The sequence below is a fragment of the Lupinus angustifolius genome, chromosome LG01 (genome assembly GCF_001865875.1).
Source record: "Lupinus angustifolius cultivar Tanjil chromosome LG01, LupAngTanjil_v1.0, whole genome shotgun sequence".
NCBI classification, from domain to species: domain Eukaryota; kingdom Viridiplantae; phylum Streptophyta; class Magnoliopsida; order Fabales; family Fabaceae; genus Lupinus; species Lupinus angustifolius.
In genome coordinates this window covers 1,910,081-1,925,711 of record NC_032009.1, presented here as the reverse complement: position 1 = coordinate 1,925,711, position 15,631 = coordinate 1,910,081, and the positions used below count along the sequence as shown (strand labels likewise).

General features: G+C 34.0%; 2 protein-coding genes and 1 pseudogene across 3 annotated transcripts; 1 reads left to right on the top strand and 2 right to left on the bottom strand.

The window, feature by feature from the left end:
- On the top strand, positions 96–4,304 carry LOC109345939 (ubiquitin carboxyl-terminal hydrolase 22-like). The gene is made up of 3 exons (XM_019585238.1): positions 96–1,105; positions 1,494–1,618; positions 3,123–4,304. The coding sequence occupies exons 1-3, from the start codon at positions 225–227 to the stop codon at positions 3,887–3,889; spliced, it is 1,773 nt and encodes a 590-aa protein (XP_019440783.1). The 5' UTR covers positions 96–224; the 3' UTR covers positions 3,890–4,304.
- On the bottom strand, positions 5,719–7,277 carry LOC109345931. Of its 2 annotated transcripts, none has more exons than XR_002107458.1 (2): positions 5,950–7,277; positions 5,719–5,884 (listed from the first exon to the last, which is right to left on the bottom strand). XR_002107458.1 is itself a non-coding variant. In XM_019585220.1 (2 exons), exon 1 carries the CDS (start codon positions 7,230–7,232, stop codon positions 6,024–6,026), a length of 1,209 nt encoding a protein of 402 aa, XP_019440765.1. In that variant the 5' UTR covers positions 7,233–7,277; the 3' UTR covers positions 5,719–5,928; positions 5,996–6,023. The 2 variants fall into 2 exon arrangements, 1 of the variants encoding a protein (XP_019440765.1); XM_019585220.1 differs by having other exon boundaries at positions 5,719–5,928; positions 5,996–7,277.
- Positions 9,619–11,824, bottom strand: LOC109356718 (annotated as a pseudogene).

The window sequence follows — 15,631 nt, the reverse complement described above, 5'->3', positions numbered from 1 at the left end:
TCAACTCGCAAAAAAATCCGATAAAAATTGATAGATGAGTAAATGTTAAGATCAAAATAACATTTAATGAGCAAATGAAGCCCAGCCCCCCACCACCTAAGACCAAGCCTCATCAAACTCAGTGCTCTCACTCCCATTCCTTCAATCTCAACCGTTCATCCTCCGATTCATGATTCTTATTCTCTTCAAATTTAGGGTTCTCATTTTCACCACCGTCATCCGCCATGTCATCTAATATCAACGGTCAGATCGTCCCCCACCCCTGCCCTCATTTGGCCGAGTTCCGCCGCACCTCCTCCAAGCCATTCCGTGCCCTCCACCACTGCCTCAGGATCAAGCCCCCCGGCGGCCGCGCCGCTATCCGCCGTGATCCTAATGAGGTCCCCTGCTGCGCCGCCTGTGGACTCTCCTCTCCTTCCCGCCTTTACGCTTGTATCACTTGCGCCACCGTCTCTTGCCACGCCATCACGGTTGACGGAGATAGCATCTCTCATGCGGCGGCTCACGCCGCTTCAATGCCGAACGGTCACCAGATCGCCGTTGACGTCGATCGTGCTGAGCTCTTCTGTTGCGCGTGCTGCGACCAGGTCTACGACCGTGACTTCGATGCTGCGGTGGTGATCGCTCAAACCACAGCGTGTACACTCGGTGGTGGATCGGCAGAAATCCCTCCATTGCAGCCGGAGAATCTCCGCAAGCGACGCCGTGTGAATTATCTTCCCTGGGCGCCGGATCTACGGGAACAGGCTCTGATCGGAAGCTGTTCGAGCCCGATCGATGGCACTACCGATGATTCATACCATTTTCCTCGTGGATTGCGCGGGTTGAACAATTTGGGCAACACGTGCTTCATGAATTCTGTGTTGCAGGCGTTGCTTCACACGCCGCCGTTGAGGAACTACTTCTTGAGCGATAGGCATAACCGCTATTTTTGTCAGAACAAGAGCAATGATGAAGGTGATAGTGGTAATGCAGGGAAGAGAAGTGGTGGTATCAATGGAAACAAGAATGGGCGAATATGCTTAGCTTGTGATATGGATGCCATGTTCTCTGCGATTTTCTCCGGTGATCGTGCACCCTATAGCCCCGCAAAGTTCTTGTACAGGTGCTAAATCCTGAATTGTAGTAGTTTGAGTTTTAGATTTGAGATCCGGTGACTACGACATTGAGTTGTACAACGATCTATATTTTGTAATATAATTTGTAAATTAATTGGATTGATTATGGTGCAACTAATCCTGCTCTGGGCTATGTTTTGATGAAGTGTAGCAGGAGGAGTGGAATGGAACAAAGATTGTATACCATTGTTTGGATGTTTAAGGATGGAATGGCAATAATAATGCTTTGCACTTTTCCATCTTAATTTTTAAAAACCAAACAATGGTACCCGAGTCTATTCCACTCAATTCCTTCTCTGTTCATTAAGATTACTTACTTTATTGTAGAGATAGAAAGTTTATCCCTTTGATTTTATTATTCTTGTTATATTTCAGTTGGTGGCAACATGCAGCCAACCTTGCCAGTTATGAACAACAGGATGCCCATGAATTTTTCATTTCCATGCTTGATGGAATCCATGAAAAAGTGGAGAAAGATCGCTGTAAGCCGCACAGTGAAGGTAGTGTCTTCTGATAGTGACATCAATTTATTGCAGTGCTTTACTACTAGAGTGTTTGAAGTGGCGTCTTTTGTTTGGAACAACAAATTGTTTTCTAGATAAAGCTGAATCTCGCCAGTCTTGTCTTGCATAACAATGGTTTGTAGGTTATTTTAACTTTTGTGGAGCTCTGGATTCTTTGCTGTTTTGTTCAAATCTATAATATATGTTTGTCAGTGTAGTCATGTCACGGTTTATGGTATTATTTCAATATTTGTGTTATTGCTATGTTAAGGGGTCTTCTCCAGTGAGAAATATGTAAGTTGGCCTAACTTACTCCCCTGTTTTATAGTCAAAGACAGTAAGACACAAGATGTGGCTTAATAGTTATGACTTATGAGAGAATTTGAAACCTTAAGAGCAATAGGACGCTGATCTCTGTGGTATTCGGTAGTAGTGTTGGATTGTTAAGAACACAAATCCTTTAGATTGTATGAGATTCATCTTTACCATGTCATTAGATGACAAGTCAATGAATTAGCCTCAGCATAATAATCATAGTTGCAAGTACAACCATGCTGACTATGGAAGATGACCAACAGAATGCCAATGTCTTGATCTCTTTAATGCCTTGTTTATTTTCTTTAAACATTCAAGATGATATACTATTTAAGATAACAAAGTTACCATAATATTTAACTGCAGGGCGAGGGTTTAGGTCTCTTGCTTGTTGCCCTAGGAGTTGACATTTGCTCAAAGCCTCAAACAATTAGGGCTAATTCTCAACCACAACCTGCTGGCTTGATGGTGTTAGCTGCTACATCCGTGAGTAGTAGTAAGTCAATTTCTCCTTAGCCTGTTCGTTTCATCATACAGGAGATTCTAGATATGATGATGCTAATGTTAGCTCCACCTTTTGCCATGTTTAGGTTCTAACTAAACAAAGCTTGTCCTATCCTCAAGAGAAGGTTTCGTTAGTTTTCCAACCACTATTAATGTGTTACCACTCCATGATTTTTCTAATAGCTCGCCTAGGATTTTAGCCTTGAATTTGTTTCTACCTTGGTGTGTGTTACATCACACATAAACACCAATTTTCTTTTCTGTCTTATGTGTACTGCATTTGTGCTTCCTTGGATTCATTGCAAGTTCATTTTCCTTCTTATTGTCAACTATGAGCATATAAATTTAGTTCTCATCCATGTGTAAAGTACGAATAACTAGTTCTCTGTTTATCAATCACATGTTTTAGATTGGACCCCTGATTTTGGGGAGGACCTGCAGGATTATTCGAAAATATTTTCTGGTTTTAACTCCTTAGTTTAACATCAAGGACTACATTATTTTGTCTTCTACATTATCCTACTAGGAATCCTTTTGCTACTTTCTTTGTATGCTGAAGAATATAAATAAACTCATAAAGTTGCTGAAATGTAAAAGGATTTTCAATCTTAGGCTTTCTCGTGAATTGAAATCATTTGATTAAGGAAACATTTTGTGTGATCACATTTCATTGATGGTGCAGGCAGTGGTGACTGTTGTATTGCTCATAGGGTATTCTCCGGTATCTTACGATCAGATGTTATGTGTATGGCTTGCGGTTTCACTTCAACAACTTATGACCCATGCATAGACATCTCACTTGACTTGGAACCAAATCAAGGGGCCTCTACCAAGAAGGCTGCTGCATCATCCAATCACATGTGCAAAGGTGAGGCTGATTGCTCGAGCCAAAACTGTGGGACATCTACGCTGATGGGATGCTTGGAGAGATTTACAAGAGCGGAGAGATTGGGGTCAGACCAAAAGTTTTTCTGTCAGCAGTGTAAGGTGAGGCAGGAAACTCTCAAGCAGATGTCCATAAGGAAGCTTCCCCTTGTTTCTTGCTTCCATATAAAAAGATTTGAACATTCTTCAACAAGAAAGATGTCAAGGAAGTTGGACCGCTATCTGCAGTTCCCCTTTTCACTGGACATGTCACCTTATCTCTCATCATCGATCTTAAGAAGTCGGTTTGGGAACAGAATATTTCCTTTTGACGGGGATGAGCCCGATGCTACAAATGAGGTATCTTCCGAGTTCGAGTTATTTGCTGTTGTCACCCACAGTGGTAAGCTAGATGCTGGCCATTATGTGACCTATCTGCGATTAAACAATCAATGGTACAAGTGCGACGATGCTTGGGTTACTCGAGTTGATGAGAACATTGTGAGGGCTGCTCAGGGTTACATGATGTTCTATGTACAGAAGATGCTTTACTATAAAGCAAGTGATAAACAGGTTGCCTCATGAATTGAACCGGAGATAGTCCAAAATCACTGCTATGCCATGATCGAAATCATTTTTCACACTGATTGATATGCCATGGCTTTTCCATTCATACATGAACATGAGGAACCAGGGAAGAAAATATTATTTCTTCGCATTACAACTAGCAACTGTCTTTTTTTAGAGGACTTGAGAGTTTATTTATACCTTCAAGTTGGAGCAAGAAACGAGCCATAATTTTTTAGGCACTCCAACTTTTTGGAAACTTGAGGGTGATGCATTCCTTAAAAGTTGTTTCTGCTTTTTTCTTTTCTACCTTCTGCATTTCCCACCCTATTCTTTATCTTTATATTACTTCCGGATTCCATATTTCCCCCTTCTTTTACTGACAAGAATTTCTATGGGGGCTTATCATAACAATGTGAATCAATTTTAGACATGTTTAATGTCTTTATTGAGATTTTTTAATGACCGACACAAGTCACACAACTATGTACATGTTTAAGGTAAGTTCCCAAAAAATCTCATTACTGTATTTCCCACATTTATTTTTAAGCTTATTGTAACTATTGATCAAAAAAAATTATTATTTAAGCATACTGTATATATAAATAAAAATAATATCATTTTTTGTATTATGAAAGTGATAGGAATTGTTTATCGTTGGATTATATGAGAGTATCAATTGATAAAGCGTAAAGTCACCCAACTTTTTAAAATAATGTGATACGGTTCTTGCCATCCCTTCATAAACTTAACCTATCAAAATAAAAAACAAAATAATTTGTAATCGTTGAGATATGTGCTTATATTTTATTTAACTGATTTTAAACTGTCTAGCATTCATGACAATGTTTTTATAGTCAAGACAACATTTGTAACATGTAACCATAATGATGTTCATAAAGTTATGAGTGTTGAATGCACAAGATTGGTCAACTTAGTGATAATAGACAAAATTGTTGAAATTTGAAAGAGTGAGTGTTGTATGATCCTTTTTCTTTCCATAAGCATTTTTCAAGTGGTTTTTCAGAATTAGGGATGAGAAATGCTAGCTTAATAGATCATGCCATCATGGCATGTTTTGTAACATATCAGTAAGCCTATCATGTTATTTGTTAAAGGTTTTTTGTCTAAAGGTTTGCTTAATCTAGTTGTGAAATTATAGAACTCTGATTTGACCTAAAAGCTTATTTAAAAGCATAATGAATAGCTTTATTACTACATAAAGATACTTTTTTTTTCTTGGAAAAACTAGCTTTCAATTTTTAGATCAAGTTAACTTTTGATAAAATTAGTGTATTGTATATAAAATAAACATATACTAATATGACTAGTAAATTATTTTAGTATTGTAAATGAGTAATCATATATTCTTATATTAAATCTTCTTATTCATAATAAATTGATACATGTAACTTATAAATCAATCATTAATAAATAAAGTATCACCTTGTGACAAATATTATTTTCTTGTGAGTAGAAAAATTAATAGGAAGATATATCATTAATAAATTATTCGTGTATTGACTTCAGTGCCTTGCCCCTCACGAACACATGTTGGTTAAGGAAAAGTCTTTGTTTTATTGTTTCTTCCCACCACAATAATAATGGCATATACCATCACCATTCCTTTCAAAATCCAGATTCCTGACCCTACCTCAGAATATGCTTAGTTGACTAGTCCTCACCATATTCCGTATTCCAATTTCCAAATACTTACCTCATTCTATTGAATACCAAAATCTTAATTATCTACCCATAAACAACAAACAAAATATACTCCACAGCAATAATGCATTTTCTACCTTGATAATAATTATGATATCAATGCATTTTCTACCAAATCAAAGAATGTACATTACCTTCAACTTTATTGACATGTTTTCATGACATAGAGGTATAACAATCTCTACTCATGCAATTACAATGCAAGTGAAGAATAAGTATTATTACAAATTTACACCACTATAATTGTTTTCTTTTATGAGATTCACACAAAACAATGGAATTACCTCTTTGTTCCAACCCAAAATTCTAAATCACAAATGAGACAGTAAAATATTGGGACCATGTAAATGTAATAACAATTGTAACAGCAACCTTAATTCACAACCTTGTTCCTGCAATTGAATATTTTGTACACACACAAACACAACTAAAGTGAAGAACCCCACAAAATCTCAGCAACAATTGTGGCATATTCAGCATCAGAAACAGAAGCCTCTCTAACCCTTGTCAAAATCTCTATCTTGAAAGCTCTTTTCTCTCTCTGTCTCAACCCTTCTCCTATCTCCAATTGCACTGCAAATCTTGCCACACAACTTGCAAAAGGGTGTTTCTCCAAAAACCTCTTATGCTTATTCTCTCTCTTCCCTTTTCCCCCTTCTTCCTCTTTCTCTCTCTCTTCACCTTCATCATTATTCAACTCAATCAAATCCCCACCAACCTCTGATTTCTGCAATTCCACCAGCTTCTTCACTAAACCCTCTTTCATCATAGCATCCACTGTTTCCTTGCGACCAAAGTACCCAATTTCCAAAACGCAATCCAATGCTAAAACCCTAATTTGAAGCTCATTGGAATTCAATAAAGCAAAGATTTTTGGTATTTCACCGTTGGATTCAATCTCATCCACAAATGGGGATCTAATTAGCCTTATCAACGAACATAAAACTTCAATTGAATGCAAAGTACACATACCCATCAATGCTATAATCGTTGGACCCATTGAAACCTGACCCACGAACACATCTTTGTTGAACTGAATCAACGCTGCAACAGCTTCACCAGCATGCTCACGAACCCTTTTACAACACTTCGGATCAAATAGAATGTTCTCAAGAGAAGCAAAAATCTTGAATTTCAGAACCAGGTCTTGAAACTCGCGGTTAAACCCGTGTGAAACTCGTTCACCGAACTGAGTCAGAAGGGTGACTAACTCGTCCGGGTTATGATTCGGGTCACGGAGGGTCCGAGCGAGTGTTTCCACGCTCTCGCGGTGAATCCATGCTTGGATTTCTGTTTCTATTGACCCAGCGACGCGCGAGATGGAATGTTTGGAGACACGGCGCGTGAGGAAAGAGCGTAGGGAAAGGTGGCCGTTGGAACGGTTAAGAGTGTCGACGAGGGATTTAAGGCGCGTGAGGTGTTGAGAGAGAGTAGAAAGATTCGGGTCGGTAGAGAGAATGTTATCGGATTCGGTTTGGAGCTCCAATAAGGCTTTAATTGATGGTGAGTTGGAATTGGAATGATGGTGATGAACATGTTGTAAATCATGTGAAGCTTGTTTTAGAGCTTCTAAGACTTGTAACATGTGAGGGTTATTTTCATTATCATCTATTGAATTTGACAATAACTCATCCATGTTAAAGGTTTCAAGGAAAGAGAGAAGACAATAATATTAGAGAAATGCTTCCTTTGTCTTTGTTGTTATATTAGTTATACCATCACTTATATACTCAATGACACAACCCCAAACATTAACTAATAAATAAAACCTTCATTATCTTGGATGAGTTAATCTAATTGGTACTTTAAAATTAAAACATATTTGGACACTTTGAAAAAGTATGTAATTTAATTATTTGTTGTCAAACTTTTTTTATGTAAGGTGTTGAGACTATTGTGACATTTACTTATCCACCTATTTTCCTTATGCAAAAATGGCAACAAATTTAGGAGTGGTTAATGATCGATCGAGTAAGATGTATTTTTTATCTAGCTCTAAATATTAGTTGAACTAAATTTTAAATTTATACTCAGACTTGGATGGGAAAGTGTTCATACATTAAATATCGATTAAACTAACTTTTGAAATTAAACACAATCATAAACCTAATTAAATATAATACATTTTTCCTCCATTTTTCAACAAAATCTTACTAATATTAGTTATTTTTATGTATATATAATTTAACATATTGAATTATATACACACAGACATATTTTGTGAGTTAATTGTGTGTGTATATGATGGAAAAGTTAAAGAATTAATACGAAGTGTATTGCTAAATCATTTGCACAATAGTTTTATAAATGACTAGGAAAAATAATTGGAAAACAAATTTTAAAATATGAAATTATAACTAATAGGTTGCTGCAACAAATGCATTATATGTTTTGGGCCAAAGATAAGTTATTTTTTGTATTATTAAGGGTATTCCCTCACTCTATGGGTAATGAGCTAATCCCTTTCAGGATGTAAGATTGTTCCTCCCAACAAGTATTGCTCTCAGGAATCGAACACTTGCTCATCCTGGGGATCTAACATGATTTTACACTATTAGACCAACATCTTGTTGGTATAGATTAGTCATTACCTTGGACATAATTGAACAATCAAGTGTGTTGATGGATGCCCACACTCAATAATACCATCAGCCTTGACATGTGACCCCTTTAGGCCTGTGAATTTATTGAGTGTGTCACTCTTAGGCTGTGTTTGGTTCGCAGAGGAAAACGAAAGGAAAAAAAAGGAAGGAATGAAAATAAGTAGAAAGTGAGATGAAAAGTTAGTTGTTTGGTTTAGAAGAAAAATGAAGGAAAGAAAGTTATTATTTTTCTCTCGTGTTGTTTGGTTGTATAAAAAGTGAAAGGAAGGAATGAAAATAAGTAGAAAGTGAGATGAAAAGTTAGTTGTTTGGTTTAGAAGAAAAATGAAGGAAAGAAAGTTATTATTTTTCTCTCGTGTTGTTTGGTTGTATAAAAAGTGAAAGGAAGGAAAAATAATTATGTATCAAATTACATAAACACCCCCAACTAAAAAAGTTACATTTAAAACATTATTTTTACTATTTTATTTTTAGTATGTACTATCATAATTATTCAACTTTTTGTACACTTTCAAATATCTTAACTTGGATAAAATTATTATATCATGTATTCCACTTAAGGAAGACACAATCGATCTATTTGAAACATTTATAATGAACTTTGAGTATCTATTTTGTAAATCATGCAATAAAATAGAAATATTAAACACACTTGACATAATATATATCATGTATTCTACTCAAGGAAGGCACAGTCGATCTATTTGAAACATTTGTAATGAACTTTGAGTATCTATTTTGAAAATCATGTAATAAAATAGAAATATTAAACACACTTGACATAATATCAATGAACATAAAATATGACATTCATAAAAAAAATTGGTCATCTCCAATTTACATAGCTAAACATTACACCTTAATTACATATAAACTATGATGTATTTAATATCCACCACTCTATGTGATTCTCACTTGCAAAATAAAATGAAACATAACTATTAATTTAGCATGTCATACATGTAAAAATTAAGTGCAAAAACTATTGCAGCAACAACACAACATATGAACAATGATCCTAAACTAAAATAACAATACTATCAAAATAATATAGTTGATTATGTTTTGACTTCAAGTTGAAAGAGTTACTTGCAATAGAACATCCACTTGCAAGTTGAGAAAAATGAAATCAACAATGATGTTTAAGTCAACATTATATAAAACAGACATTAAAAATATAACATGAGATTAAACAACGCTAACCTTGTCTTTCAATTTCACTCTCAAGTTCGTAGTTTCTCATACATCTTCCATCATTCAAAATTCATGCACACCAATGCTAATGCTCAACCATACAAAATAAATTGGGTCACATAGATGTACCCCAAAAAAGTAAATGATGATAGACTACATCATTTGCAAATGCATCACATGATGTCCTAACTATATACAAACAAAAAGAGCAATAATGCAACTCTACTAGTTTATACTAGCATCACTCATGACTTGAATGAGAGCTTGAGCCCTCATTTGAGGAGGTACACCAAAAAGCTTACGTTTTTTTTGATCATTATCACATAAATAGTCATAACATTTCAATAGGTAATGGTCTGGTACTTGCAACTCTTCTAAAAGAACCCAAACATCATATTCAGAGTAATGTCGAGGTCGAGTCTGTTGAATCAAAGTCAACTGTTTTTCAGCAATTCCTATTTGCTTCTCAGCAATTGCAACTTGACGCTCAACAACATTGTGTAGCTTGTTTGAAATGGAATTTCCATCCTTCAATGCTTATGCAACAAACATAATTCATACATGCATTCTCTCATATTGAGCCTCCATGATCTCAACCATATTTCTCTTCCGTTTCGTACCCCTTGAAGTAGATGTGTCAGTTGAATGATTTGAATGAGCATATTGTGGACTAAAGGCATCTAGATTTGGGGGTGAAAATTGTTGTTCATCATTCATGCTAACATTTGGATGATGAATTTCTACATTTTCAGAACAATCATTCAAATCAATAGTTTCTTTCTCCCATTGTTTCGTCCTTTGTTTCGAGGTTTTTGCATGCTTCCTCGTTGCCCTATCAGCTCCATATAACTCCTCCAAAATGTCATAGTTCTTAATTTGCATTTTCCTCCATCTTGTTGCATGTGGTTTATCCTTCACAAACACATATATTTGCTCAATTTGGTACTGTAATAATAAACACAAACAAGTGATGAAATTAAAGAGAAAAAATGTTACTTACTCTAATCAAATCATTCTAAACCCTATCTTCAGCCTCAAATTTTCGAGTCATTGGATTCCATGCAAACCCGCTTAAGCTATGAAACAAGTCATACACCTCCGGAAAATGACCTTTCAATGTTTTCATTCTATTCTTTATATTATTTTTTGTAATGGTTGGTCCAAATTTAGATGTTAACACATTTACCATGTTGGTACATGCTTCTGATGTCCAAACACTGTCATATCTATTTCCTTTGTCCACCTCTTCAGTCATTGCATTCAACAACATTTGGTCCATCTCATCACTCTAATGCAAATTGTCTCTATTAGGTTGAGTGGAACGTGATGTTGTATCTGTCTCCTTTGTAATTGTAATACCTACATATCAATTTAAAAAAGCATACAAAACAAATGCTGAAAATGTTGTACTTGTTCTCCTCAGAAAGTATGATAAATTAAGACAGAACAAGAACAATGTTAGTAAAATAATAGAAGTTGTTTCTACATGACACTTAGTAATACACATTTCTACTTGATTATAACAGTTTTCACATGATAGCATACTTGTGCATGACAAAATATAATGATATACTACGAATACAATGTACTAATGTGTCATCAAAATTAATAAGCATTCCACATTTCCATAGAAACATTATCCCTTAAAATTGGTCCTTGTCTATAGTCCTCATCATGTTGTTGTATTTGAGAATTATCTACTTCTTGTTCAAGTAACTCACGATCTACTTCAACAATTAATTCGTCATCAGCATCAACCCCCATTAGGAAGTTATGCAAAATACAACAGACAACGACAATGTTTGTCATGACATCAAATGAGTAATGAGGCTCGGTGCCACTAGAGATAATGGGGAATCTTTTTTTTAATACCCCAAAACTTTGTTCAATGACATTTCGAAGTGAAGCATGGCGATGGTTGAATAACTCTCTAGGATTTTGTGGGCCACGTCTTGAGTACTCCTTCAAGTGATAACGAACACCTCTATATGGTGTTAGGATCCCACGTTTTAGCATAAAACCTGCATCCCCAATATAATAATTCCCTACAACAATTTTTATAAAATTATGATGATAAAAATTAATTATTATAATTCAAAATTAGAATACTTAGTTGTAGAAAATATTAATGATATACTACTAACCTTCTGCTATTGTTTAATATATATTGAGGTACATCACCACCAGAAGAAGGCTGGACAAGGAACTCATCTTCTAATGAAATTATGACACGTAAAACATTATGAAAGTTACGACTAACAGTCTATCCAGAGCGGTGGAAGTAAAATGACAAGGCAAATTTTTTCCAATTTTGACCTATAATGTGCAAGAATTTAGCAGCTTGCTCTTCCACTGTGAATCGTATAGTATCATTTACAATACCAGTTCCTCTTAACTTATGACATAGCAACATAAATCCTTCTGGTCCCATTCGTATGATGCCCCGACATCTTTCAGTTTGTACTAATTCTTTCATTAGATCGAGACGCCTACGCTCCCTTTCTTGATTTCTCTCATTTATTGGATTGTGCATATAAGATGACATCATTTGTAGCGCATGTAATGCATGGACAATATTACATAATAGGATCATAGAACAAAAACGCTCTCACCTTCCTAACTCTTGTCGGAAATGACTTAGAATTTGCATGTCAAGTGATATGCCATTATTAGTTAATTGTTTTACTTTGGACCATACTTCATTTATATCAAATTCATCACCAAACTCATCATGTTCAGTATTTGAAAATTTCATGTCTGTCACCATATTCCACTATTAAGAGTTAATTTAGTTAAGGTTACATAATTTTAGATATTAGAATGACACTTAAAGAAACAAGTTTTTATTATCTCTATTTACCAACTCAAATGTTGTTCTTCTTAAAATATTTTTTATGATTTCTCTAAATTAAAACCAACATGTCAAATTAAAGCATGGAGCAACTATAGAATTTAGCATTCATATCAACAATAGGAAAACATGACAAGTAATTTTTATAGTTTTACTTTGTAGGAAAAAAGTTTTGGTGCATACCTGATGTTCGCTATGTCCAACGATGACTTTTTGGCAAAGATCTAATCACACAAACATAGTTCTAATTAGTGAGATAAGATGGATGAGAAGATATATAGTTATATAAACTTTAAAGAAGAATGTCTATATTGTTAGTGTTATATATAAAGAATTTATGAAACTCTACCTAACAACTTAATCTATTGATAGACTTGGTCATTCACATGGTATTAGAACCTCTAAGATCAAGTAACCAAGATTTTAATCATTCTTTTAATAATAAAAATGTATACAACTTTAAGCCATGCACAGTTGCTAGTCAACTTTTGAAAAACATAATTTTTCTGCACAATGCTTTGTTTTAACGTAGATTTGATCAAGGTTGGAAATATGAGATGCAAGCAACAAAAATCCATAAATCAATATTATTGAAAATAGTAGATGGGTCTGTTTTACATTCGCAAGCGAAAAATATTATAGTTTTATAAAAAGATGTCAGTAGGTTGGTTGCACTTGCATTAAAACTTGTTGCATAAAATGATTATTCTCTGAAGAAGCAAAGGTTGGTACAAGTAATACTAAAATAGAGCCGCATCAATTATATCTTAAGAATAACTACATAGGGAAGAAAACAAAGCATCCTCAAAATGTTGTTAACTACTACGTAGGGCTTATCCCTTTTTACTTGAATAGAACATAGTGTTTTTATGTGGTCCAAGCTAAGAAATTTACAATATGGACAAACTAGAAATTTACAATATATGATAGACTATATATTCATGAAAGTGGTAATCACACATAATTATCTAAAATTCATAATATAGGCAACTCATTATTTGCCAAAGGGGTTTTCAAAGGCTAGCATCAATTAGAACAGCCAATAAAAAACTATACCTACAACCATGTATTGAGAAAGTTGTGAAACATATAAATTAAGCTCTAGCTGGTAGTCAATCATATGAACAATATCACACAATTCATAAACAAACAAAAAACAAGGATTCACATGCCCAAATAAAATTTATGAGTACCTAAGTTAAATTTCTATTTCAGACATTTTAACAAACACATAATGTGCATCATCTAAAAGATTTACTATGAAGTTATTAGGATTTGCATGCCCACAAAAACAGAATTTTGCAAAACCAATTCACTAACACATAAGGATTTAGATACAAGATATCTTCCCAAACCTATCTACCATATTCCTCCAATCTACACAGAAGAAATGATACATTTAACTCTAATACTCTCTACTATAGAAAAAGGAATGACTTAAAATCACATTTGCTTTCAGTATGTTGTTGTTATCATTACCTCTTCAACAAAGTAAACCAATTTTTCTACATCAAAACTAAAAAACTTATTATTTTTTAAATAAATAACTAATGTATGGTAAAAGAAAATACACGTGGACAGATTTTAAGGTGGACAAAATGTTAACGAAAAGGAACACAATACTTCGAGAAAACAATGGATCATCTTTAGAGGGAGATTGCATGAGATAAAATAAATAGAGAGAGATTTCATGAATAAAAAATAATCAAATAAATAAATAACAAAATAAAAATGGGGTTGCATGTAGAACAAGTGAGAAAAGAATTACCTTTTTTATTGTAATTAAAAAAAGAGAAAAAATGAATTACAAGGAGATTACATTTTGTGAAGCAAAGAATGAGAATGGTGCTTATTTTTTGAGGAAGAAAGAGAAAATAAGTGAAGAGAGAAAAATTTGACGAGATAAATGAAAGTATTATAGTATTTCCTTAAAAATTATGATTTCCCTCCACTTTTCCATTCACATTTGGGGGCAAATTTTTGTAGCATGGGGCCCACGTTTTTTTCCCCTCCCCTCCTCTTTTCCTTTGTAAACCAAACAAAGGAAAAGTTATTTTTCCTCTTATTTTTCTTCCACCCCTTTTCATTCCTTACATTTTCTTTAGTACCAAACACAGTGTTAAGCTTAGATACTTCTGCGGTATTTTATATTCGCTAAAGGTAGCCTATGCGTCTCAAACCCATGACACAAAGACTTATAATCATTGATTGCTTCGAGTCACAATCAAGCTACAATAGCGACTCAGTTGATGAGCTGAACAAAAGAAATCATCATTAGTGACTCAGTTGATGAGTTAAACAAAAGAAGTCATCATTAGCGATACTTCCTCTATTCCTCATAAGATTAAATCTTTATCTTTTTTATTTCGAAGAGAAAATATATGAGGGTGAGAAGTGATGTCACCATCCTCCTCCATCTTTATTTAATTTTAAAAAAATGGAAACAAAAATATAGGTGGTTTGTTGCAATGATAAGTGTTATGCATAAATCTATGTTAGAACTGGGCGAGCCATGTCTCTCGCTGCTGCTGAATGAAGAGTTGTGGCACCGACACTGCATGAACTAAGACACATGTTAAGACGAGGTTGGATATCCCTGAATGACGACTAATGACGAGGAAATAATACATCATTTATTTATGGCTTCCTATTGAAAACTACATCATTTATTTGAGGAGAGAGAATAATATTTTTTGTATTTTTTTTGTGTTTAACTAACGACTCAATGAATCTATATAGTAAAATATGATAGTCTTAGTGAAAAGTTCTCCTAAGACCTTGTGAAATTAGAAAATCATTAATTGAATTAGTTTTCACACATTTAAAAAACAAAAAAATCACTTTTGTCATGATTTTACATGTTTAAGATAGATATATGTATAGACTATCGAGTTGAAATTATTATAGTAATATTACTTTTTTCATTTAAGAAATTACACTTATCCATCTTATAAGAATAGTCAATATAATATATCTATAAAATTATGTATAATTTATGTATATGTAAAAAAAGAAATAATTCATATAGTTTTATTAAAACTCAAAGAGTGTCAATATAATTTACTCACATATATTTAAGTGATACTTGTTGGAACTTGGAAGGAGTAATCACATATCTCAAATAGGAGGATGCATTGATTCCTACAAAAAAATATCTATATAATTGAGGAATACCCTTATCCAAAAAGTAAAATTTTTAAGCTCACTTTTTATCATAATCATCGATTCTAGGAAAATCTGATAGTTTAAATTAATAAATGGATCTAAACCATTAAATAAAAAATAAGTGGGTTCCAAATATAATTAAATAGGTCACGTTTTAATAATTGAAAGTTGGCAAAATTGATTAAGTGACAGAGAGAAAGACACCTAGACAAAGTGGGAGAA

Coding starts and splice junctions, on each gene's coding strand:
- LOC109345939 (XM_019585238.1), top strand. CDS start 225: ATGTCATCTAATATCAACGGTCAGATCGTCCCCCACCCCTGCCCTCAT. Junction 1,106..1,493: donor CCCGCAAAGTTCTTGTACAG/GTGCTAAATCCT, acceptor GTTATATTTCAG/TTGGTGGCAACATGCAGCCA. Junction 1,619..3,122: donor CTGTAAGCCGCACAGTGAAG/GTAGTGTCTTCT, acceptor TTGATGGTGCAG/GCAGTGGTGACTGTTGTATT.
- LOC109345931 (XM_019585220.1), bottom strand. CDS start 7,232: ATGGATGAGTTATTGTCAAATTCAATAGATGATAATGAAAATAACCCT.